We start from the raw sequence: 26,639 nt of genomic DNA, 5'->3' as shown, positions 1-26,639 counted from the left end.
AAATTTGGTGAGATATTTTAGCCAAAACATTTTTTAATTAAATTATTATTTTGAATTATAATTGCTCTCTCAGTCCACCGTAACTTTTTGTAATCGATTTCAAGTATAAATGGCATGTCATCAAATTATTTAAAATGCTTAAGCAGCTTGTTGCCTTTTTAAAACTGCTGTAAGAAGTCATTAACACGAAGACTTTTCCCACGCACTAGAAATAAACGCTTTTGTTCTTGATGTTAATTGTTGCTCATTTGGTCGATCTCCGTCCGTCCAGCCGCGCGAGTTGAATGAAACGCATTCTCATTTGGGTACGGCGAGGCATGCAGATGCGCACATGGGTACAGCACGCACGCTTTCTATAATATCTCTCCAATTTCACTCTTGATAAAAGAGAGCATCACTTAATTGCATCTCTCGTTGAAATCTGTAATAACAGCGTTTATGGAAGTTCTGGCGAATAATAATGTGTTCCGATATCGAGCTCTGCCATTAACACTCACTTCCGTTCCAATGCGGACTGATTTTTAACTAATTGCGCGGCCAATGAGGTGTGTAAAGTACCCCGCACTTAAAAATATGCCTGCAATTTGTTTTACATGGATAGCCAACTGAAAACTTTGACTTTCACACATCTTAAGGAAATCAGTCAAAAAGTTATAGCTGACGTATCCCGTGCGTATAAGATTAACTTCTACTTTCATTTTATCCTAATTAAATTAAAATTATTATTCTAATTAAAATGTTAAATAATTAAAAAAAAAAACAGTTGTTATCACCGCTAAAGTTGAATGTACTTGAAAAAGGGCAATACTTGTGTGCTTCCAAAATGAAAAGAAAAATATTCGGAAAGAATTTCACAGAGATGCTGGAAACCTACAAATTGTCATAAATTTTATTGTTATTATTATTTCGTTCGTGTATCCTCTGTCGTTGGAACGGAATCGCTCTTATTCTCATCATTTCCCATATTTCTCGCACGCAAATTTAGAAAGCCAATTACGCCGTGGGCGATGCAAAGGAAAAAGGAGATGAGCATCCACACTGTTACATTTTTCATTAGCTGCATGAATTATTGTTTTATTGCATCTAGTGCAGCGAGAGTTTTTAATTGTCTCTTTCTAGAAAATGATTTTTCACTTTCGTTATATTTTTTAACTTGCGTGCAAAATCAATGTTAAATTTGTTTAGATAAATAATTTTATAATTTTGATAATCTGATAATAACACAAATTTTACTCTTGTGCTTTCTTTTGAACTGATTGTGCGATCTATTTTTAACTATTATCAATCTGTAATCTAGATTATATTACAACATAGAAACCTTAAATTAGGTTACTATTTCATTGCTAATTTGTTTGTTACTCCGACAAAGAGTTCACAATCGGAATCCATCAGTGCAAAGTCACGACGGATCGCTCCAAGTTGAGCAAGCAAGAAGAATAATACACGCGAATCAGTGATAGGAAACCGAGAGCTATTATTGCACTGAGATATAGTTAGCCATGTGCTGTGTGTGGTAAAAAACGACTGACTCGCTCGGGATGACACGCGTTGGTGCACCGTGCAACACCGATTCTCTGATTAATTGTATTCAAGCCGACTTCCTCTAGCTGCTCAACTATTAATGTGTTTGAAAACTTGGATGTAATCGCCCACTCTTGTTACCAAATCTCACCCACTTAATTTTGACACTTTCAACGGTGGAATTCCATTTGAAGATACAAAAATCAATCGATTCTTTCAATCCAAAACTGAGAGTTTAAATATGGAAATTATTACATCATGGATTTATTTATACTTTTATTTTGAATAATTTTAGAAGTAAGCACTTGTATTTGTTTTTTATTAAAAACATTAGTTCTTTGGTAGGAAATAAAATTTTAAATTGTGGACAAGCAAACAACAATAATTAATTTTATGTTTAGTTTTTTAATTATTGTACAACACACGTTTTATTTATTGCTTTAAATAATGTCTTTCCATCTCGTTTGCATAAGTATTTTAACTTCTTTTTTTACAAAAGTTCTATTTTATAGTAAAAGAATCTCCAAACCTTGAGATTTAGCAGTTAGTGTCTTGCAGGTATTTTATGAGAAGGACCGGGAGGATTGCTAAATTAGCAGAACAATTAAAAATTTCTCACTAGCCGCATTCTGGTAAAAGTCTTTGTTTCTTTGGCGTTGATTTCAATGCGGTCGCCTCATTGTCAAATTGAGTTCTGCATGTTGTTATTTCTCACGTAATTTACATACTTTCCTGCTGTCGCAAAAGCAATTATTGTATAATTTTCACATGGCCGGGGTGTCGCTTTTATTTGCGCCAAGGAAAGGCTCTTCTTGGGAAAGATCATCGGAGTCAAGACCGAGGCAGAGAAAACAAACGAAAGTTTCTCAGTTGACAAGCTCTTATTTTATTTAGCTTCATTTTTAATAAAAATCATGAGGACAATTTTTAAATTAATCCAAGAGATGACAAGAGAATGATGATGGAGTGAAAATCTCTTAGAGAATTTGGATATTTTTCAATGTTTATATTTTCACAAAACATAAGAAAAATTTCCAACTTCAGCACTCGGTGGAAATAAAATACTCAAATCACGAGAATTGAAGCACTATCAAATTTTTCGAGATGATGGAAAAGATCTTGATGTTAAGGAAGGCACTTATTAATTAATCTCTTCTAAAATCAACATCAGAACTGAGATTATGCTCTAAAAAATCAGGTATTCTTTTCCAGCGAAACGATTAAACATTTGCACGTTTCTTTGATATTAAAACACACTTTTCATGAGAAAACAACCAAGTTCTAATTTTCTTACATCATTTCAAAATAGCTCTGTATAAAAAATTTACAAAAATTATACATCTTAATAAGTTAAAAGAGAACAAGCGAAATTAGTAGGAATAATCGTATCCCTGCGAGTTTTGTAACGCGTAGTCAGCGCCCTGGTCGTACCGGTCGAAGTGGTCGTAGTAGGTCTGGTGAGGGTGAGGCTCGTACTGGTAGTTCTTGACGTACTTGATGGGCACGGGGTTGTAGTGTGCGGCCACGTACTCATGGTGGTGGATGGGGTTGGTGGCGAACAGTTGCTGGACGGGTCTGTAGACGGGCGCAGCGATTGCCGGTTTCACCACGATCGGTTTGGCGAAGGCCAGTGGTCTGTGCAAGACAGGCTTGTGGATTATGGCAGGAGCGGGCAGAACGGCCGGTGCGGCCACGATGGGCGCCGGGTGCGGGTTCTTGAGCTCGGGCGGCGGGTGCACGCCGGGCCCAGACTTGGTCACGTGGGCGTTGAACCCGTTGACGCTGTCGGCGGTGTAGTGGACGGTGCGCACGGAACCGTCGGGCTCCACCAGGGAGTACTGGCCTTTGACGACGTCACCGTCGCGGGTCTCGTGCTGGCTCTTCTGGTCTCCGGTGTGGGGGTCGTTCACGCCATAGCTAAAGTCGTACTTCGGATGCGACTGAAATATAAAATAATATTTTATTACAAACTATAAATAGTGTAATAGTATGCAGCATGAAACAAACATTAAAAGTAAATTTCATCCAAATGTCATAAAAACATGGAAATGTAGTTTGAGCTACATTATCATGTTTGAAATGGTGTGGTTAGGAAACTAGAGCTACTTCGAGCTTGCGGTTTTATGCTAAATGAAGAGTCTGACAAGAAGAGTAAAAGCATAACATGATTGCTTACATAATAGTCGATCAATTTCGCTGAAGGCAGGTATCCTGCTGAGGCAACAGCCAGCACTGACGAAGCAATCAAAAACTGCAAATTGTAAAAATTTGATGATTTATATAAAATTAAGCTCAAATGAGGTTCATAGTTATAATTTTTTTTTAAATAAAAATATTCAATTTTTTAAATTTTGCTAAAATTCAAATAAAAGCTACAAATAAAATATTATCTTCATGATTTAGACCAGTGACACAATACAGAATAGATGACCAACTGTACAGCACTTATTTTTGAGAAACTGAAATGTGAAATTAATTTGAAAATATAGAAGATATGATTTGTGCTATCTAAATTTAACAAATTATTTGGAATTGCAGTTTTCAGGACAATACAAATTACTAAATATTGATTTCAGTTGACTTACCCCAGGGAGGTGCTTCATGTTGGCAAAACAAAGAACTTGTGAAGTCGGCTAATTTGAGTCGGTTCTTTATAAAGGCTTGGCGCAATCCAAAAATCCCTCCTATTTTTACGCGTGCTTTGATATAAGTCATTGTGGCATGGTTCCCATAACATAATGAAGGCAGAGGAAGAGGAATCTCGGCACAATGATAACCCTATGCGTAGAGTCAACAGCTTATTTTTTTACTTTCCCTCTCGCCAAGTGACCTCCCAAGCGGTGCATAAACTTATTCAGAGGAATTCAACAGCACTTCTGCCTATTTCCGCTCATGCATTATTTTGCATCTGAAAGAGCATTTTGCAGGAGCAGCCACGTTTGCTAATTAATGAAAGGCATGCGTGTTAAACTGGCGAATTTAGCAATTAATTAAAATATGGGTTTTGCGAAGAAAGGTTAAAACGAATCGCTTCCTGTCCTGCAGCTTTGCATTTAATTTTCATAAATATTTTAAAAAGGAAGGCTTTTATTTCATAATTTTCTAGATCCTGTAAACGAAAAATGAAGTAGCCATTGAAGTGTGCAAGAATGGAGGGAATTGATAAATATATAATTGAAAAATTATAAAAATATCAGTGCTTTTTTTAATTTCATTGACTTAAATAGATTTTCAAAATTTTTATTGATCATAATATATTTGGGGGGAGGGGGGAATTTTTATCTCAAATTTTCATAAATATCCATCAACGCTACATAAATGTCAAGAAAATGTATTTGATTTATTTTTCAATTAAAAAAGTTATTCTCCTTGCAGAAATAAATAAATAAAACTGAGAAGATCCATTCCCCGATGGTCCCAATTATTACTTATTAATACTCAAATTCCTGTGCAGCAAAAACACAGTAGCTTTGTTTGTGTTGTTCTGTAATTATAATGACCTTTGCTTATCATATAATCATCCCCCAAACTCGCGTTAGAAAATGAGCTGACCTCAAGGTCCGAGTGAGCATTTGCATGGGAAATAATTCAAATTCATGCAAATCGGTGGCAAACAAGCTTGGCGTGGTAATTTGACGTGTCTCGTTTTATTAAGATAAAGGAGTCTGGGAATGGAAGTGCGTTTGTTTTGAAATCATAAAATTATGATTTTATATCAGCTGGTCGTATAATAATATAATAATAAGAGATAAACCTGTGGCAGGCGCGTGCCTTTTCTTTCGGCCAATTGCGCTTTCATCTCTGCAAAGAACGAGAGAGAAAATAGACAATGGGGAAGGTCATAGGCCATTGTCTCTCACGCTGGCCTTTTTCTGTATCAAACTGCGTCTTTGCAACTGTGGAACAACGAGAGCCAAATGAAGCAAGCAGTTCTATTACAGTTGCCGCTGAGAAAATTCTTTTAATTACATCCACCTGTGAGGAAACTGGTGCTTTTTTCTGGCACAGTTAATTTTAATGCTGTATTGCGTGCAACGAGATTAAAATTAAAATGAGAGTGAAAACCCACGGCTTATTAAAAAATACGACATTATTTATGCGAACATAAAAAGTGCTTTAAAATTCTGTTATCATTACAAATCTTCCCTTTGTCGGTTTTCATTGGTGTTTTCATGATTTAATCTTAAATATAGGAAAATTTACAATCAAAAAGATCATAAAAATATCACAAAAAATATAATTTAATATAATCTTATTGTAATATTTCCCAAGAGCGACTTTTAATTTCGGTTAAAATTTAACAACTCGAATAACAATATGCTCCTCACAAATATCCAAATATTGTAAAAATTTGATCATTTCATCGAATTTTCCCCTTTTTCTTGTTACTTAAATTAACCACAAAAATTATCCGTTATCCTCTTTCACTAGCTTGCACGATGTAATTATTGTTTTAATGCCATCTACTTTCATATTCGAAAAATTAATTTCTCTCCGCAGAAACCTAGTTTAAATTGGTTAATATATGCTTTGACCATCCATAAAAACTTTGTTGTTAGAGATGTAAAATACTAAATTATAAATACGTTTAACACCAAAACTAAAGATTTAAATCTTGTGTAAAAACTAGCAACCTGCAATTTTGTTTCTAAAAATACATTTCTCCTACCAACCACTCTCACTCCCAGGCGGCATGTGAATTTGTGCAAAATTTGGTGAATTATTGCGTCTGACGTGTGTGCGAATTATATTTTTCAGATTTTTTTCCTTGTAAGGTCGCTTGTTCTTTTGAGGAGCGTCTTTCCTGCCAAGGCTGCGGCAGAATGTTTTCATGCTCACACACGCGCATTAAAGATGAGTCTGCACACATCTGCTGGACGCCCTTATCAAAAGGTCGATGCAACTATTAGCACTAATGACTCCAAAATTAGCACAGCTCCGCACTTGCTGTCGCGCGGGCACATTAATTACTCATTATACTCTAACAGAAAAAAACAGCTAAAACGTTTGTACTTTTATATCTTATCGTTTCAAGTAAGTAAAAAAAAACTTATTGTAATTAAATGCTTGACATCCACATTTTATTTTAATTCTCACAGGAGATGATTGATGAGGAAATAGCATTTATAATGCTTTAATTATTATAATTATTATTTTAGTGCGTGTATTTAAACCATTTAAAAAAAATATATATATAATCAATATTATTATTACTCATTATTTTTTAAAATTTTAACAACCGTTTTTAATTGTTTTAATATAATTTAAGGAATTATGCTTGACCTTTTGCCAAAAATTCTAACTTATTAATATAATTTTAGTAGTTAATTATGGTCAAAATGTTGAGGCTTGTAAAAGAATCTTAAATTTGATTGATTTTGTAGTAAATTTAATTTGTAATTTAAGCATAGATTTATCAATGTTATATTTGGTAGTATCTCAATGAGATAAGAGGCAATTAATGATAAATTAATGTAATTCTTCAAACAGAGAATCAACTCTGACTTTTATTGTTGCTTAAAATGCAATATCACATGACAGCAGAGAGGTGTTCAAGAAAATGACGAAGTATGGGATGAATGAAGGATGAGGGAGAGATGGGAGTGATGAAATGAGATCTCAGACTATTTTGGGACCAATTAGTATCCGCGGTTGATCTTGGCGAATCCGTGTCCGTAGCCCAGAGGGTTGGCGAAGGCCAGAGGAGCGCCATGGGGGTGGGCGACCACGGGGGCGGCGTGAGCGGCGTAGGCAAGAGGAGCCACGGCGGGGGCGGCATGGTAAGCGGGGGCAGCGTGGTAGGCAGGGGCGGCGTGATGGACGGGGGCAGCATGGACGGCGTGTCCGGACTTGGTCACCTGAGCGTTGAAACCGTTGTGGGGGTCGGCGGTGTAGTGGACGGTGCGGGTGGTGCCATCGGGCTCCACCAGGCTGTAGTGGCCCTTGACGACGTCACCCTCACGGGTCTCGGCCTGGCTCTTCTTGTCGCCGGTGTGCGCGTCAGCAACGCCGTACTCAAAGTTGTACTTAGGAACATGCTGGAATGATTAAATATTGATTTGGTTAGACGATTACTCTAAATTAAATAATGAACCTTAAAAAAGTGATTGAATTGGGTCAATTGTTATTCCTTTTTAATATTTTTAATATTAATTACATGATGAAATTTAATAAACAGCGATTAAAATATTTTTTTATGAACTTTAGTATTCTATGTAAGCACTGGAAAATCTTATTCTTTTATAAATTTTGAACTTACGAAGTAGTCCTTGGGGGCATGTTCGTATCCAGCAACGGCGGTGACGGCCACGAGGGCGAAGGCAGCAATGGTGATCTGAAATTACAAATTTCAGTTAATCCCTTGTAAATTTTGCAAATCCTGTTGGTTGGCGCACCTTGAGCATGTTTGTAGGCTAGTTGTTTGCTTGTTTGAAGCAAGTTGAGCTGTGAGTGGCGATCAACACGCTCCGATCGCTTTTATAGTCCGATCGACTCAGGTGAGAAATTGAAGACGTGGGCGGGGCATGTGCTTTCGCTAATGCGTCCGCAGATCGGAACTAACAGTGAAAAGCGCACATTCTTCTTACATCACACGCGGAAATTATTATCAGTTATGAATTTACACATATCTGCGCTAATCAATATGGTCAGTCGACCTTGACAGCCACCGTGTAATTTGTTTCACTCTCGCCGGCTTTTTGCTGCTCTAGGTGCGAAATTATGAAGTGCGTGCATTCACTGCGATCCGCTTTTTTAACCAATGAATACAATCACTAGCGGTGTATTTGGGATTTTTAATGATCTTCATGCTGAAAGGAAGTTTAATTACTGTGTATAATAACTGGTGCACGTTACGAGCTTTGGCCAATTGAAATTCCATAATTATTTTATATTTTAAAGGTAATTTATGAAATATTAATTCCCCACCTATTTAGTTTTTCCTTCTTGAACTGGTTGCAGTTCGTGTTTTTAAAATTTGATTTTTCATATTTTACTAAATATTTTGCCTTAAATTAATTAAGAGTTAAATCAGAGTTTAATCAGAGTTTAATTAAATTTAAACCATGAAAATATCCAAACATTAGAATATTAAAATAATTTACATGAAAGTTGACGAAGAGATCTGTAAAAAAAACGATGACATTTAGCTATAGCAAAATCAAGTTGGTTAAACAAAAATTTGTCTGATGTCAAAGTAGGCAGTAACACACACAATTATAAAGATTAATTTGTTTAATGAAAAGTAAAACAAATATTATATTGCGTAAAGAGAGATGGATCAATGCATAGATAAATACTTATTGATATTGAAGTATCAAGTCACTTCTCACTAACTATAAAGCATGTCACACCAAATAAAAAAGGGGAAAGACAGCTTGTTGAAAAAGGTCGCCTTGCACAGCGTTTGAAGCTGTGCCGCCGAGCAGCTCATTGAAGCGGGTGGCGTAAGAAAAGTGGTATAGGGTTGATTTAAAGTGTTGGCAAAAGTTTCTCATACATCGGGGATTTAATTTTTAAATTTGGTGTCAATCTTAGCTCATCTTACCAAATTTAAAATCTTATTAACGCTCTTCATAATTGTAGTTTCTTAAGCTAAAAAACGAATTAAAATATGATATCGATAATATCAACAACATTTTTATAATTCTTCTTTTTCTTTTCTTTTTATTCATAATTAATAAATAAATTCAATTCAATTCATATATTTTTCACAAAACAAAAATCAAAACGTTGCGCGAATTAAGCTCTTTAGAAGTCTCACTTATAAAAATATATTACATCCAAAGTATGTTAAAGTTGAATAAAATCTAAGATACCCTTTAAATGAACTAATGAAGCAAATTTACTAAAAAATTGTGTTTTTCTGTTTCTAATACAGATTTTAATCCAGTTTAATGATTAAATCGATCATAATTTATTAAATCTTTCATTTTTAACGTAGATTATATGCATACTTTTATTAAGCATTATATTATAGATTTTACCAAATCATTTAAACTTGCATTCTCATAAAATATGCGGCAAACGTGAATTAAAATATTTACATATATCAGATTTTCTTTACAGTTCAGACGTTCAGAGAATGAAAAAGATAAAACTTTTTTTCATTTTTTATTTAGGAAACAACCTTTGACATTTTATAAAAAGTTGCTGGAGATCTCTCATTCATAACAGGAAAGTCGGCAACACCAAAATTAGTATCCACGGCTGATCTTGGCGTATCCGTGTCCGTAGCCCAGAGGGTTGGCGAAGGCCAGAGGAGCGCCATGGGGGTGGGCGACCACGGGGGCGGCGTGAGCAGCGTAGGCAAGAGGAGCCACGGCGGGGGCGGCATGGTAAGCGGGGGCAGCGTGGTAGGCAGGGGCGGCATGGTGGACGGGGGCAGCATGGACGGCGTGTCCGGACTTGGTCACCTGGGCGTTGAAACCGTTGTGGGGGTCAGCGGTGTAGTGAACGGTGCGGGTGGTGCCATCGGGCTCCACCAGGCTGTAGTGGCCCTTGACGACGTCACCCTCACGGGTCTCGGCCTGGCTCTTCTTGTCGCCGGTGTGCGCGTCAGCAACTCCATACTCGAAGCTGTACTTGGGAACGTGCTGAAAAAATTTAAAACTTTAGTAAAATCTTAATTTTAATTCCAATTAAAAATTTAGTATTGTTCAAATTGGCAGCAAATTTTTCTTAAAAGTATAATTATTATTTATTTTCACTATTTAATATTATTTTTTTATTTTTGTGAATTCACTTTGAATTTGAAACTTACGAAGTAATCCTGAGGTGCGTGTCCATCATATCCAGCCTCGGCGAAGACAGCGAGCGCAGCAACGGCGCAAGCGATGATGGCGATCTGCAATTAAGATATTCCAATTAATTTTGTTTCTTTAAGACTCAAATTTTAGATTTGCAACTCACTTTGGAGAACATGGTTGTTGTTGTTGTTAATGAGCGACAACTGTTCCTTAACGTATCCGGCGAAATGCTTTTATACTTCGGCATCTGCGAATATTTGAGCGGGGGTGATTTATTTCTGTCTCCTTCTCTCCGCTCTCATTTTCGATCTTGGTTGACGCCTTGCGACACTCACTGATTAATACACTTTTATCCGCGGCGCCGTAATTGTAATTGTGTTCCGGTTTGTTGCACTTCCATGCGCTCGGACTCCCACATTGCGATCAAATAGGTGCTGCACGCGTGTCTTTCAATTTGGCTGAACGAGAGAAATAATTTCCAATGGACTACTTTTGGCTAACGAGTGAAATGCAAATTGCGATGCTGGTTTTTGCAACCGTCAAAATACACTGTGTACTTTTCACAATACTATCAATAGTTGTAAAAAACCCGGCTTTATTGTTTCCTTTGCAACTTCAGGAGGTAGATCAGTAAAGTAGTGACATAGATTTTTATTGAAAAACATTTAAAAAGAAAGAAATTTTAAAAGAAAAACATATAGTGATATTTGGCACTCTAATGTCAGAAACAATCAAGTAGCATAAACAATATTTTTTTAAACATTTAACGTTATTTATTTAATTAAAATGTATTATGAAAAATTATGTTTATATAATTTTAAATGTTCTTTGAATTTTTATAAAAAAATTTAAAAAAAAAAAAATTATATTATGCTAATATCACAAACAATGTCAACGTTAAAATCCGTAAAAATATACAACATTTTTAGAACTTTCAAATTACAAAACTTTACAATATCTATTTATTAAGCTGCAAAAACAACATCAGTCCCAATGTCTGACTTTACTGAAAAGAAACTCAATGTGCAATATTATCTTATTAGTTTGTATTTTCTCTCTCTCTTACTTGTGATTAAAATTTCTAAAATTCTGATGTCGCCAAATATTATTTATTCTCTTTCTGTTTTTTAGCAAACTTAAAAAACAATTCTTACACTCTTTAGCCGCAAGAGGTAAAAGGCATAAACTACATCGATGATTTATGTCATATAAAATGTTCATGAAACGGAAAATAGTAATGAATGCCAGTTGAAGACTCAACGCGTCGCGAGAATGCGCCCTTGACAAGGCTGTGCGCGCGAACTTTTTCACAGAGTTAATGCACCGCGACGCGTGCTATGGTGTTATACAATCTCGCTGTACTGCTATGTGATTGATTTTGGAGCAGCTGTTGTGCAGCACTGCTTACAATTTATCACTCGCTCGTTCTGATGCAACTGGAAGAAAGTTTCCTCAGGAATTTTAATTCGGTGATCGTGCGCATTTGGCACTTTTTGCAGCTTCAGTGCATATAGCGCGCGCCAAAAATATTGTGACATTGATAACGTGCGCGGCGTGATTTAGAGCAGCTGCTCTGTATTGCGTCTTTCGTGTGAAAATCACACCTTTGGAAATTTATTTACGTGGTAATTACTTTCGATTACGAGTACAGTTATAAAAAGAAACTGAAGAATTTCCAATCTGAAAAGGACTCCTTCCCAGAATTTGATTTCTCTACGCTAACTCCTTGTTACACTTCTTGCCTTGCCTGAAAATAAATATTTACTGAAAAATTTATTTAACTAAAATTTAGATTATTATTAGAAGCCAAACTTGGTTGTCCAATAAACAATGCTTGATTGTGAGAAGCAGAGATCTAAAAATATATTTTCTCAATTTTTTAGAGTTTTTCATCACATAAAATTTTCTAAAACTAGCCCTAAAAATTCTACTTGTAAAATCTATTTTTGGATGAAGCCTTGAATTAGCTAAGGATCTGTAAAAAAAAAACAACAGTATTTTCAATTGAATCAAGTTAACAATAAAAGCGATGAATGACCAAGAAAGTGTCACCAGCATTATAACAAAATTCAATAAATGGCCTTCACGTTTGAGCAAGAGTAATTATCTAAGAATTCAGATTGTGAAGTGATTTTGCGGTAAATGGTGCAAAAAGGCTCGCTGTTAGCACTTAATCAACGGCGCAAAAAGTGTGTTTGCTGCAACGAGTTTTTGCGCTCTTGACCAGTTGAGGATCTTTTTGCAAGGTTCTGCGCAGTTCGTTTCACAATTACGTCCAGCAAAGTAACAAAAATAACTTAGTATTTTACTTTTTCCCTTTAAAGAAAAAAAAAACAGCTGATATAATTCAAAACCAATCAATCTGTATAAATAAAGAATTCATATTTTTTGCTTCAATTAAATATTATTGAGATTTAATCTTTGAATCAATCGCATGGGAGCAGAAAAATGGTAAAGGAATTTTAATTAGCCGCAGATAAGCATGCGCTTGGAGTGTTACATTTATTTCCACAACTGCTGTCCAAACATTATACTTCGTATTGTTCATGTTTCACGGAACGAGTTGATCTGTGGAGTAATCTGAAAATATTGACATTACACGCATCGCCGCCGTCGTGGATATTAATTTCAAACGGAAGACATGCACTAATGAAAATGAATTGCTTCATAAAATTAATAGTAACCATGGTGCACAGGTATTTCCTAACTTGTGAGCATAGGAAGTCGCCATTGATTAATGTAGTTGATATAAAACCATATCCAGTTAATATGGAAACATTCATTTTTGAGTCAATTAAAGTGAAAACAGCTGATCGTGATTAAACAAATTCAATTAAAAATTCAATGTAAAATGAGAAAACATTTTTTGCTTGGCAGTCAATCAACGATTAGCAGCATCCGCACGGAGAAATCTTTGAAAAATTTCACCTAGACCGGTCTAGACGGTCAACAGTTTTAAAAGGCTCCTTGCTCACTGGATGATAATTCCGCCGGTCGGACACACAATGCATCTGAAATTCAAACAGTGTGAAAACAACGCAGAGAAATTGTTTCCTGGTCTCCTGTGCATAATATACCTGAGTGCATGCAAGCATAATGCATATAATTATTTATTATGGTAATATATATCGCGTATGTCTTGGTGCACCTCGCTGCTCGCTCGACAGACGTAACGGGTCCAGTTCCGATCAGGAAGGTGTTGCCCGCCCCACCTACCTGCATCTCGCGCAAAGGAAAATATTCTCGCGTTCGCCGTCGAGTATAAAAGTGGCGAATGGCACCCAGTCGATATCAGTCAATCAATCGCACTGCTCATACAAACATAAACATGGTTTCCAAGGTAAGAGCAAAAGATTAAAAAAAAATTTGGTATTTTATCATAAATAACTATTATTCAGTTCGCCGTTGCCCTTTGCGCCTTCGTGGCCGTTGCCGCCGTTGCTGAGGCTGGACTTATTGGACACGCACCTCAGGATTACTTCGTAAGTTTCATATATAAAAAATTAATTATTTTAACATATTATTCATAAAGGTCATAGAATTTCTCCAATTAAAAAAATTGATTTTGTCAGATTTACTTATTTTATTTCTTTAATAATTTCAATTTTGTTTCATAGTTGAAATTGAAGTTAAAACTAATAATTTTAAATTTCTTTCAGCATGTTCCCAAGTACAGCTTCGAGTACGGCGTTGCTGACGCGCACACCGGCGACAAGAAGAGCCAGGCCGAGACCCGTGAGGGTGACGTCGTCAAGGGCCACTACAGTCTGGTGGAGCCCGATGGCACCACCCGCACCGTCCACTACACCGCCGACCCCCACAACGGTTTCAACGCCCAGGTGACCAAGTCCGGACACGCCGTCCATGCTGCCCCCGTCCATCACGCCGCCCCTGCCTACCACGCTGCCCCCGCTTACCACGCCGCCCCCGCCGTGGCTCCTCTTGCCTACGCCGCTCACGCCGCCCCCGTGGTCGCCCACCCCCATGGCGCTCCTCTGGCTTTCGCCAACCCTCTGGGCTACGGACACGGATACGCCAAGATCAGCCGTGGATACTAATTTTTTGCATCGCCACTTTTGTGTTGATGGATCTCCAGCCATGCTTGTAAAATCTCACCCTTCATCATTGTCATCGCGCTTGTAAATAATAAAATTCATTGAAATGGAACCAACACTTATTTTTATTGTTAAGGTTTACCAATCCATGAATTCACGGTTACATCTCCTGATTTTGTGTAATTTTAACATATTCTCAAGTCTTACAAAATAATGCTATAAACAGGTTGAAGATTTAAAAATTTAAATTTTGAACATTTTAGAAATTTAAATGAGAAAAAAAATATTAGGAACAATTTTCATTTATAAGCTAGAGCTGGAATATATTAAGCACTCTAAGCAGTAATTCACAGAAAATATTTTGGAAAAAATCAATATATACAGGTTTCGCTAACTTGGTTACATCTCTAAATTTTTTTTTCCAAAATTAAATAAATGCAGATATTTAATTAAATGAATTTTTTGTGGTTATTTATTTACTTTTTTAGTGAAAATAATATTTCATTTACAATTACAATTTGTGATGTCTCTTAGGAAAGGAAAAAAATTAAATACACATATGTATTGGTTATTCGGAAACTGTATGAGAAAACTTGGCTTTAAAGAATAGAATTCATACCAAAATTTTTACTTTTAATTTACAAATTGATTTTCAATGACCCAAAAATTTATCTTTTTTGGTTTCTCAAAAAATAAAAAACAAATAAAACCTTGGAAATAAAAAGAATTTTAAAAGCAGTCTTTACCCGTTTATTCAACTACTTTTGTACAAAAATTTGGTTTCTTCTGAAATTTTTAAATGCCAAAATATTGACCAAATATTTTCATAATAATATGCATGAAGCAGTTTTGTTTAATTTTTTTGCACATATTATTTTATTTGTAACCAAAGTTCACTTACAATTAGCATAAATAATTAACTTCCATATTAAAATAAAACTTTCTTGATGTAACATTCTATTTGCTTAGTGCGTAATTTCACACATGGTTTCACAAACCCAAGCTTCCGATCTTGAGATCAAAATAAGAGGACTGGTTGTTGGTACTGTGTGATTGTTAAAAAAAACTCTGAAATGCACATTCCACTTTTCTTTGATCACCGCATCAACCGTGCATTACATAATTCTGTTCGGAAGCGTGTTTCACTACCACAACAAGCACTTCCCTGCTTGAGCAACGCACCTTCATAATGTAATATGAAAATAATAATCACAAAAATTTCAAGATATTACTTTATCTGTTTTCTATTAGTTATCTCCTTTAAAATTAATCATATTCTAGTTCACAAAGGCAAAATAAAATCAAGTAATGTGTTATTTATAAATTTTCAAAACTCAAACTGTATCATAATAAATATTTGAACGTGAGAGGTTACTTTCTAATATGAAAATTAAGAGTCTCTGGTTTATTTTGAAATATTTTCTTCCAATTTTTCCTAACATCCTAGCAATTATTTTGTCAAAGGTTTGGCTAAGTTAAAAATTAAATTTTTTCATTTCAAAAGCTTGCTGGTCGCTTTTATTTTCAAAGTTTATACAAATAAAAAGCAACATAGAGGTAACAGAAGCTCTAAACAGAGATCACAGTCGTCGCGGCGTCGTTTTCCTAGCAAAGCTGCATTAGTGAGCGCGGCTGATCTTGGCGTATCCCTGTCCGTAGCCCAGGGAAGAGGCGAAGGTCAGGGGAGAGCCATAGGCGTGGGACACCAGAGGGGCAGCGTGTCCGTAGTAAGCGGGGGCGGCGTAAGAAGCAGCGCCGTAGTAGGCGGGGGCGGCATAGGAGGCGGCGCCGTGGTAAGCTCCATGGTGGACGGGGGCGGCGTGGACGGCGTGTCCGGACTTAGTCACCTGGGCGTTGAATCCGTTGTGAGGGTCAGCGGTGTAGTGGACGGTGCGGGTGGTGCCATCGGGCTCCACCAGGCTGTAGTGTCCCTTGACAACATCGCCGTGACGGGTTTCAGATTGGCTCTTCTTGTCGCCGGTGTGGGGGTCAGCAACTCCGTACTCGAAAGAGTAGTTGGGGACATGCTGGTTTTGTTCAAAGAAAATATATTTTTTAATTGTGAGGAATCAAAACCTAATGTTAACTAATTATTTTCAATGTTTGAGCTTTTTGCTATTTTATAATTTAAAACACATTTTTAAAATTTAATGCATTCACAGTCTGAAAATTGAAGTTTATAAAACAAAAACTTAATGTATTATTGACTGCGACTGCTTAAAAATTTCACTTCTTACAATTAGAATTAGCACAAGCAGTGAATTTGTTTTAGTTGAAATTACTTACGTGATAATCCACGGCATGGCCAAGATATCCAGCCTCAGCGACGGAGGCGGCGGCAACGAAGGCGCACAAAGCGGCAATGATCTGGAAAAAGTTTAAATTAAATATTTTAAGTATGAATTAGTCTCAAATATAAAAATATAAGTTAATATAAATAAAGTTTAAAATAACTTAATGCAACCTAAATGTATTAAAAAAGTAAAAATGAATAAAATTTGGAATGAAAACAAATTTTACTTTAGAAATTTATCACAAATTATCGTAACTTGTGATGCTAAATTTGAAATTCGCTGGTTTCTTCAAAATCAGATAAAATCACGGACACTAGCTGAGCTGTAATAATCCAAAGGGTGCACCAACCTGAGCGGAGAACATGATTCTTCTTGTTTGCTTGCAACTGGGGAAGTGCATGATTTGCCCTGCGGACTTTGTCTTTTATACTTTTGCCGAAGCGATATACTCGCACACATTTATTATTGGCAATACTTCGCAAAAGAAGTGGGTGTGGGCGGCGCGCGCTGCTTTTAGCCAACACTCCACGCTATGTCAAGCGTGGCCAAGTGATTTGATACAGAAAAATCGACGCACTCGCCGATCAATTAAAAGCCCCTCCACTCGGTCATTATTCTGCTCGGTCGGCGGAAACGGACATATTATATTGTTTCCCAAAATGTTGGGAAAAAGAAGCAGGTGAAATCCGAACGAGACCTTTTTTCTGCGACGCTGCTGTGCTGCCTGACGCAGACGTAACTTCTTTATCATTTTTTCTGCTTCGTGAGCGCTCTGTCTGCACACAATGGGCCGCTTTGCAGGCCAGATTGTTTCGTTTAGGTTGATTATGTCGATCATTAAATGTTGCTATTGATCACCTCACTTCCGCTTTGTGGTTGACTATAGTCTCAATTGAGCTTTTATAAATTTTTACAAAAGCACGAATGTACCATTCATAAATGTGATGATTACATTTTTATAACTCAAAGTTAACATTTTTACTAAATATTTGTTTTAAAGATCAACAAGAGAATTAAAATCTCTCAATAGCTAAGAATAAATTTAAAAAAATTCACTTCTCGATTTTGTCTTGAAGAAAAGAACTAACTAATAACTTTTTTAACTTTAAATTTAATTGCTATAAATTTACGTCTGATAACTCCAAAGCTATGAACTATAATAAAGTAAACAAAATACATGGAACTTATCTCAGATTTTCACTATTAAAGGGCAAGCTTCTGTTTGGTCAGGGTCTTTTTTTAAGATTCGGTTTTTCCTTTAACCACAATATCTGAAAATGAACCAAGTTTTGTATATTAATTTTTAAGGATTATAAAATTAAATTATTTTTTATATGTTGGGTAGGTTTCAAATGAGTAATTTGAGCTTAAAATTATTCCAGTGTGCGGTCTACCCAAAATTTGGCCGAGATAAATTTGTCAGGGCTATATATCGCAATTTTATAATATCCCTAATTAAAAAAAAGCTAACAAGTTAAATAAATTATCTTTTGTTCTCTATCTGTGTTTAATAAACTGAAAAACAACGTTTTAAAATCTAGAGTCGTGTTTATGTCATTTATTCTCTCAACTGGAAATTTAAAGGTCTGGTATGTAGACATAGCTGAAGTGGTCATTCAAGCTTATTATAATTAAAATTGCATACATCCGCAGTGGCAAACAGAGCTCTGTAATTGCCCACAGCAAGCATGTCAAAAAAGTATGTCCATAAATGAATGCAGTTAGTGGAGCGTTACACTTGTTCGATCTGCATGTAAATTAAAAATGCACTATACTTCCACTCTCGATAATGAGAATAAAGAGAAGCACATATATGAATGTGTGTTGCAAAAGTTGTTGGTCGCGGCGCGCGACTTGTAAAAATGAAAATTTTTCTCCCGCACGCGCCTTTTGCATAACTCTCTTTGTGCACCGCTACACACGAGGCGGCAAAAAGTAAAATGAACCACTTGGCCGCCTTCGTCTGCAATAATTATTATCGCCGAGAATGCGTTCTTACCAAACGATGGCCGAAAAAAAGTCGAGCGCAGAATCACGACCTTGGGATTTTAATGCACCGCGGACCGCAGAGAGTGAAACTCGATTTGCTGCTCTTAAAGTGCAGCTCGGCACAAAAGAATGAGTTGTCGCTGACAATGAGTGACAGCATTAATTTTGTGATAAAACTGAATGAATCTTGTTAATCTCATTCAAGGACTGACAGAGCGTGGACCTTATTTCGCGACCGTTTGGACAAATGATTGATTACAAGCACTAAACTTGAATTTGACAACAACAAAATTGAGTATAATTTTGGCTGCACCGTATAATTGGGTAAAATTTTCATGCTTATTTTATGCCTGTCAAAAAAAAATACATATGAGGACACTGTTTTGAATTAAGGTTGGTCTAAATATTTTATAACATTCTTGAAAAATGAACAATATTGAAAATTACCTTTTGCGGTTGCAATTAGGCTACACGCAAAGAAGTGACCAGATTTGACCCTGCGGTCGGTTATGGACCATTAGTTTATTAAATTACTAATAGGAAACAACACAAAAAGATTTTTCTTCCTCTTAAACTTTCAGAACTTTTAAATATAGTTTATTCCGGTTTATTCTTTGAAACCTATGCCGCTTGCCCGGCTTGCCGCTCAAATTCTTTTGTTTCCCGTTTGAATGGTGGTTATTTGCTCTAATTTGAGTTATTTTATAACTATATAATCAGATAAGGGGTCAACAATAGAGGGTATTAGTAAAGCTATTTCATAGCGAACCATTATTAATTGAGCTCTAGGAATAACAAATTTTTGGCTTTTTATTTTTAACTTGCAAATTCTATATTTAATTTATAAAATATTTGCTGCTTTAACTCCAATTGATTTTATGATAAATGAAAATCTTTTTTATGGTAAAAATCTGTAGACTTAATTAACTTTAAAATTTTAAACATACCAGCTTCGAGATTAAAAAGCAGCTATTTATTTGGTCCAATAATTCTCACCGGTATAGTTGAGAGAGTCATGCACGTACAATCATTTAAGAGCAGGTTGCTTGAAATCAAAGATATATGCGATTTCCTTCACTAAGGCTTTTTACATCAAAATCGTGTTATCGAAATGGGGCCTGTCTATTAAATGCTTTTTGCGCTGTCCACACCTTCCAAAGCGCATTTTTTGCTTCTTGAATCCATTGTTAAATTTAAAAGCTCTCAAAAGAACGCGTGCTTTCTACGAGCGCACCGAGTGCATTACGTGTTGCATAACGTGTTTGTTATTTGTTGCTCTCTGCTTTGTGGACAGGCAGTTCGTGTTGCTGTAGAGTCCGCATGATGCCTGTCCGGAATTGTGCTGCTGCTGCTGTTCAATTGCACAATGCAGTGTTCTTTGTTCAAATTGGTAGCAAATATTGATCCAATTAATTCCAAACAATTTAGCAATCAATTATAATAAATTATCACTATAATAGCTAGTAATAATTATTGGAATATTGAATTTTTCTGGATTTATTCATGACACTGAACAATATATCCAAAATCATATCTTAATTGCTGTAATAAAATTTTGTAAAAAAAATACTGCGGGAATTATTATTTTTTCATTCTTATCTGTATATTATGTTCAAATTAATAAATTGTATGAAATTTCTATTTCAGGTTACTTAAAATTTTTTTTATTATTAAAATTTAAATTATGTGTATATTTTACCGTGCAATATATGAATACATCAATGTGATTGCCTGCCCTAATGAAGTCTTCCAACACAGGCGCGATAACATGCCACCTGTGGCTCCTAATAAGCTTTCTCATTTTGCGATGAGTAGAAGAAAATTGTGCATATCAGAGTCGGCTCATCAAACACCAAGAAACCCCATAGGAGATTATGTCATGTGAATTTTTTGCAACAGATTCACCGCATAATTGGGTGTATTGTTCCAGTTGGGTCACACGAGGAAGCTCAAGAGTTTAGCCACTTACATTAATTATATTATTTTTTATTTCAACCAAAGAAAATTGAAGAAACTGAAAATTTAAATAAAAATTCCATATGATTCGTACTTTGTTAAAATATAATTTATGGATAAAAAAAACCAAAAGTTATGGACAGGAGCGATCAAACTTTATTGTTCATTGTTCAGCGTGAGACTTTCAATGGTATTATATCGGTATATAGCAGTTTATTCATGTTTTATTTGCAATGCATAAATAATAATTAATATGCATACTTATTTGGCTGCAATATTGCCAAAATATGAATGAGCGCAACAAAATCAAACTCACCGGGCAAAAAAAATTATTCCATCCCAATGTGCGTGAAACTTGTAAAATGCGCGTTTCCTGGTACCTGGCGGCCGACATGGGTGCACTCTTACTTTTGCCAAGAATTTGTGCACCCAAGAGTGGGTTGCGAAATGGTGCGTTTCAGACAAGCGTGAGAACGTCTTGCGACTTTTGTTATTGATGAATATCCGTTTCACACTATTTTAAAGGAATTTTTGGATGGAATACGTTGGGAATTATTCATATTTTTCAGTTAAAATACTAAAAGCCTAACACCATTGAAAAGTGCAACTTTTCAAGCTTGCCTTTATTGAACTTTTTGAAATGATAATTAAGGTGTTCTGAAATTAAGAAAGTTTTTGCCTGTAGCCTATGATTTATTTCAATGAATTTTATTATTGAGAAAAGGCACTGAGGAAACAAGCAATTTAAGAAAAATTATTTTTTGCTGCTGGCATTGATGGTTTTATCTAAATTACTAGAATGAGCAGAAGCAAAATTATTAAAATACAACATTTAAAGCTAAAAAAAGAAATCAGATATTTCAATTTATTATTTATTTTTGCGAATTTTAAATGTATTCAAATACTACTGCCATTGATAAAGAAGAGAAGCATTTAAGAAATATATCTTTGCAAATTCTAACTGTGAAATAATAAAAATAAAGACTAAGGAGGTTTATGTTTTCTTCTTCAAATCTTCGAACCTCCTTGTTAGATCATCAAAATCTATCTCATCATTGTCTATGCTTTGAGAGCCAGGTGCAGGAAAGTCATCTGCTGGTACTGAAGGCAATTCAGGCAACTCGAAATTGTCCGGCATCTTTGCTCTAGGGGCCGGCTTTGGTATTGCTCCCTGCAAAATGTAAAATACACGTCAATTTTCAGTTCTCATCAATCGAAAAATGGTTTTACCTTGTTTGTGTTCACGTCTGGGGGAAAGCTTCCGTAAGGTGGAGGTGGGTCGTTCTGGGGGTCGGTGTTCATGGCCTTCTTAGGTGATGCTTTCGGAGTGGGTACACTGGCCGAGGCGTTCGAGTTGTCCGGAGGAATGTTGTACGAAAGATTGCTGCTTTTGGCGCTGAAATGTGGCTCAACTGACGAGAAGTTTGATGCATTCGGCCCAATATTTGGCAGAGCAGGAGGAGCAACAAAACCAGCAGGACCTGCTGCGGACGCCTGTCCACCTGGTGACTGAAATAAAAAATTCCAGTCTGTTATTTTAAATAATTCTTTTATCAATGCATCAAAATAAAATAAATGAAGATAGATTAAATTTTCCCTTACCGGATAATTGAAAGGCTGCAAATCTGAAGGCAGAGCAGGCGGTTGAGGAAATCCAACGAAACCTGGAGGCTCGGGCATGCCGCCGCCTCCACCCCTGCCTCCGCCACCGAGGTTGTTTTTCTCATTGTTCAGGTCAATGAGGAGCGCGTCCAAGCCGGCGGTATCCTCGTTCATCATCACTTGTGGGTCAGGTTCGTAGGGAACGTTGTAAATTTTGGCGATTTCAATTATGTACTTTTCCACGAGCAACTTCGGAGGCGCCTGGACGCTCAGTTTGTGCTTCAGTTTTTCAGAAATCGTTCCCACAGCCTCTTCACGACAGGCCTAGAAAAAAATATTTGGTTTAAAACTTTTTTGTGATAATTTTTACTTTTATTAACCTGATTGTACTGCTTCCCATATTTAGCCGTGAGTTGGTCGGAGATGATTTTAAGCTCGGCAACGTCCGACTGCAGACGTGGTGCAACCCATATGAGACTAGAAACGGCCTCAGCAAGTCCTTCGTCCAAATTTCTAAAAATTTAAGCAAAAATTAAGCAAAACGATCAATGGGGAAAAAGCAGGTTTGCTGCCGACTTCATTTGCTGGATGAGTCCGAATCTGGCAATCAGCAGGTCGCAGTACATTTCGACGATTTCCATCGCCTCGACCAGGTAGTCCTCCCTGATGATCTGCTCGACCCTGATTTTGGCCCTCTCGGCTTTTCCAGCCGCGATGTAGTCGGCGATTTCCTTGCGCGCCTTCTGCGCCAACTCGGTTTTCTTCTTTTCCAGCAGCTTGAGCCGGTTGATGGCCAGCCGAAGGTGCGTCTTCAGCTTCACATAATTAGGCCCACTCGCAAACATTTCGTCCGAACGACCCAAGTCGATTGGATCAGACGAAAGAGAGTAATTTCTGTGCAAATTCCAAGTTTGACAAGTGACGTTGTTTACAACCTGCTTTATCAATCATGAATCATCACGTGACGTCATCACAGTGCCCTGTTTTGCGTGTAGAGGGCGCGAAAAGTCGACTTTCAGTCTGTCTCACCTCATATAACTTCAATAGAAAGATTATTTTTCACCTTTTAAAAGACTTGACTCATTGCTTTATTAAAAGTTAATTGCAAAATATTATAATTTGTCGTTATTTACTGGCTATTAATTGACAAAAATGTTTTGCTGCTGAAGATTTCGAAATTTCCATTTAGTTTAGTTTCATTTGTAAAAAAAAAATCAATTTTTTAACTCCATAATATATAGAGTTTGTTGCAAGATATTAAAATTCTATTATATTTTGAGTTTTTGGCAAAAGACATATTATCTATCACTGTAGGCACAAAAATTATTTAAAAAACAATTGTACTCTAAATCTTCACAAGAACAAGATTGTATGAAAATTATAAAAAGATTAATAGTTTACAAAATAATACCACAGGAGAGTAAAAGAAAACTTTTAGTTGCAAATAATATTTATTGATATATCACATTTACATAAAATTCAGTACCTATTTAAAATGAATGTGGTGCTGAGAAGCAAAGGTTAAGCATGCTTTACTTCAGCATGGTAATAAAATCTGTCTCTATTAGTAATTTAACATGGTTTTGAAGATTTTAACTAAATTAATTTGATTGAAATAAAATAAAACATTATTATTATGAAGTTGTGATAATTAAGCCTTCAGTGGTCTTGGCGTCAAGTAAATTGGATTCATCTGTCAGTATTAAAAATTAATATAATTATATGGCCAAATGAGTATAATTAATCTTATGCAATGAACTTTCAAATCGGCTTAACATGCACGGGATGCTGCAGTGCCGAATTTATTTATTTGTTTGCTGATGGCGACCTACATTTAAGCATTGCGCGCAGATAACATTGATCATCTCATCAGTTGAATCAGTTCATCACGCACTTTATGAAGCTTTTGGATAACAATGTGAAGGTCACTGAAACTTTTTAAAAGGTGCGTGATGAATCACTTTTTGGTAGCTCTATAATTAGATCTACCTTGGTACAGATTAAACTCGTTTGATTAAAAATTACATTGCAAAATAGTAATAGAAAATATTCTTAATTCTATAAAATATATTATAACCTAAAAATCAATTCTCGATTCACTATAACACGGCAGCATGGTAATTAACTAATTATTAAAAATTCAGCTTTCTTATATTGATTTAAAATTTAAACTTTGAAAAGATTCTCCTACGTAAACTTAAAACTTACAATGTCTTTTATTTTTTTATCGCTTCAAATAAAATTTCTAAACATTGCTTTTACGTATTTTTTGCTTCATTTCTTACATTTTGTGTCATGAAATTGGAGGATTTTAGCAAATGAGAGGTAATTATTTAACAATTATATCTCTATTGGTCAAGTGGGAGAATGGCCATGAAAAAACACATATTAAGTGTGTGACCTTCGCATGAACCAAAGAGCAAGTCACCAGCTGGTCTCAAAAAAAGATTTGTCTTCAAAATTTTGCAATTTTAAATATTTTTTCATTTATTTAATTATTATCTATTCTATAATCAGAGACAGTAAACGCAACATCTGACATGAAATAATTTAACGTCAAAATATAACTGAAATTGCACGAGAATTCACGGTAGTGAAAAACTGAATTTAAAGTAGATTATTATTGCATTATATTTGTGGTAACCAACTTGCACTCCCACAGAAAATGGACTTACCGTCTAGGAAAAACATTTTCCAAGACTTCTCAGAATGAACGCGAGGCGTGCTGATTTACACTGTGATGTTGGCACAAAATATAATTCATTACTGCTTGCATTTAGCCTGGAGCAGCACATAAAAATAATGTGATTTTTATTGCTAATCCTACATACATCAAATGAGAAAAACTTATTTGCTGCACTTATCAGGCATCAATGAGGTGGTTTCATCACAAAATTTCTCCTACAGTTATTTCATTCTCCAAGCAATTTTGTTTGTTTTATTATTATTATTTTTAAAGAATAAAGGGAAATCTTTTAATGTGTTTTATGGAGCTGCCCACTTGCATAAACCCATAAAACTCACTCTCAGTGTCACAAGAATCAATTTGCATAACATTTCAAACGCGCTCCCTGCTTGAATCAAAAGCGCGTGAAATTAAAAGCTTCTCTCTTCCTATACCATGGGAGGAAGTTGTTTGCCTGCAAGAGCGTCTCAAAAATGCGTGTCGCATAATTCTCCTGTCAAAGTCGTTCATAATTATATGGGAGGCGGCTCTGCTCATTAGCACGGCGGCGAGAACTTTCATCGTCGCCTCTTGAGATTAATATGCCACAGCATCGATTCTCACTCGGAACGAACTCGTTTGAATTTGAACTTTCAGATTGAGTCGAGTGGCCTCATGAAAAAAACTCGTACACCATTAGTTGTGTTACGCGGCATAATATGAATCACAATAAGTGAAATAATGAGAGAGTTGCGACAAAAACTGGCGCTGCATTGAAATAATCAAAGTTTTTTATGCGAGTCTGCTGGGTTAGTTCACGAGCGAGTTAAAAAGTTGACCCGACGACTATCTGGCCTAAAAAGGGCGGCTTACTTGAGTGTGCGAGAAAAACCAATGATCAACCGGTATAATTTGTCTCAACGCCAAAGTGCTGCATGCATTTCGCAAACGACCATTTCCAGCAAAGATATTTTGCAATCGCATCTATTTTGTGCAGTTCATCGTCCGCTACCCAAGACAATTGTTGTCCGGTGAGAGAAAATGTATGTTATTTAATTTAAATTTCCTAAGCAGTAAAAGTCTTATATTTATAGAGGAAGACAAAACAACAATTTAACGGCAGAGAGGCTTCAAATAAAAGGAAGGGACTGGTCTTTTGAAGCAATTGAATTCAAAGACATTTAAATAATTCAAAAACAGTTTGATTAAATCTTAACGTTGAGGAAGGAAGAACACGAAATAATGCAGAAATATAAAAATTAATATTAAATTTTTTACTAAATTTAATGAAAATTCCACATGACATTAAGATTTCATCAAGTTGTTTGATGAAAGACAAGTACTAAAAATTGCCGTTGAAAATCTGTATTTTTGACGCTATTTAATTAAATGGCTTATTTTAAATTCCATTGCTCAAAATTTTTTCGGACTTATAGACTTTTATTATTGTAGAAACAAACATAAAATTAAGATTAAGGTGATGTTCCCTTTTACTTAATGCAATAATTATTTCAGTGTCTGTCTGTTCTTTTCTGCAAACAATTAGAGCTCATCTCTGCAAATGAGCAAAAGACACGCTCCATTGCAGCAAAAAACGATCCTCGTGGTGAATTTCTCGCTCACCGCGCTCAGAACGATTGTGATAAATGAGCTCTTATGGCAATAATGCAAAATATCGTGGACCGGAACGAAAATTTAATTCAAATGCCTTGGTACCTGTTGCACACCGTAAATCTGAAATCACTCTCGCTGGCACTTGATTAGGCAAGAGCGGCTATTGCCTGACCAGCATTAAACTCTGATTGTGAGC

The 26,639-nt window shown here is 35.9% G+C and overlaps 5 protein-coding genes across 5 annotated transcripts; 1 reads left to right on the top strand and 4 right to left on the bottom strand.

The window, feature by feature from the left end:
• Nucleotides 1-2,390: 2,390 nt before the first annotated feature.
• On the bottom strand, nt 2,391-7,998 carry LOC132198475 (uncharacterized). The gene is made up of 6 exons (XM_059622555.1): nt 7,917-7,998; nt 7,781-7,855; nt 7,172-7,559; nt 5,350-5,417; nt 3,698-3,772; nt 2,391-3,461 (listed from the first exon to the last, which is right to left on the bottom strand). Exons 1-6 carry the CDS (start codon nt 7,923-7,925, stop codon nt 2,892-2,894), a joined length of 1,185 nt encoding a protein of 394 aa, XP_059478538.1. The 5' UTR covers nt 7,926-7,998; the 3' UTR covers nt 2,391-2,891.
• Nucleotides 7,999-9,623: 1,625 nt separating this feature from the next.
• LOC132198152 (cuticle protein 7-like) lies at nt 9,624-10,496 on the bottom strand. Its single transcript, XM_059621981.1, has 3 exons — nt 10,432-10,496; nt 10,283-10,366; nt 9,624-10,115 (listed from the first exon to the last, which is right to left on the bottom strand). Exons 1-3 carry the CDS (start codon nt 10,441-10,443, stop codon nt 9,717-9,719), a joined length of 495 nt encoding a protein of 164 aa, XP_059477964.1. The 5' UTR covers nt 10,444-10,496; the 3' UTR covers nt 9,624-9,716.
• Nucleotides 10,497-13,502: 3,006 nt separating this feature from the next.
• Nucleotides 13,503-14,435, top strand: LOC132198148 (cuticle protein 7-like). The gene is made up of 3 exons (XM_059621978.1): nt 13,503-13,608; nt 13,667-13,750; nt 13,928-14,435. The coding sequence occupies exons 1-3, from the start codon at nt 13,543-13,545 to the stop codon at nt 14,324-14,326; spliced, it is 549 nt and encodes a 182-aa protein (XP_059477961.1). The 5' UTR covers nt 13,503-13,542; the 3' UTR covers nt 14,327-14,435.
• A 1,400-nt stretch (nt 14,436-15,835) lies between these two features.
• Nucleotides 15,836-17,097, bottom strand: LOC132198151 (cuticle protein 7-like). Its single transcript, XM_059621980.1, has 3 exons — nt 16,967-17,097; nt 16,610-16,690; nt 15,836-16,350 (listed from the first exon to the last, which is right to left on the bottom strand). The coding sequence occupies exons 1-3, from the start codon at nt 17,015-17,017 to the stop codon at nt 15,943-15,945; spliced, it is 540 nt and encodes a 179-aa protein (XP_059477963.1). The 5' UTR covers nt 17,018-17,097; the 3' UTR covers nt 15,836-15,942.
• A 3,626-nt stretch (nt 17,098-20,723) lies between these two features.
• LOC132196664 (IST1 homolog) lies at nt 20,724-23,124 on the bottom strand. The gene is made up of 5 exons (XM_059619459.1): nt 22,741-23,124; nt 22,545-22,677; nt 22,165-22,488; nt 21,793-22,071; nt 20,724-21,733 (listed from the first exon to the last, which is right to left on the bottom strand). Exons 1-5 carry the CDS (start codon nt 23,007-23,009, stop codon nt 21,557-21,559), a joined length of 1,182 nt encoding a protein of 393 aa, XP_059475442.1. The 5' UTR covers nt 23,010-23,124; the 3' UTR covers nt 20,724-21,556.
• Nucleotides 23,125-26,639: the final 3,515 nt, after the last annotated feature.

Source organism: Neocloeon triangulifer, unplaced genomic scaffold, assembly GCF_031216515.1.
Source record: "Neocloeon triangulifer isolate White Clay Creek 2 clone unplaced genomic scaffold, ASM3121651v1 ptg000012l, whole genome shotgun sequence".
Lineage (NCBI taxonomy): Eukaryota > Metazoa > Arthropoda > Insecta > Ephemeroptera > Baetidae > Neocloeon > Neocloeon triangulifer.
This window is presented reverse-complemented; position numbering and strand designations above follow the sequence as displayed.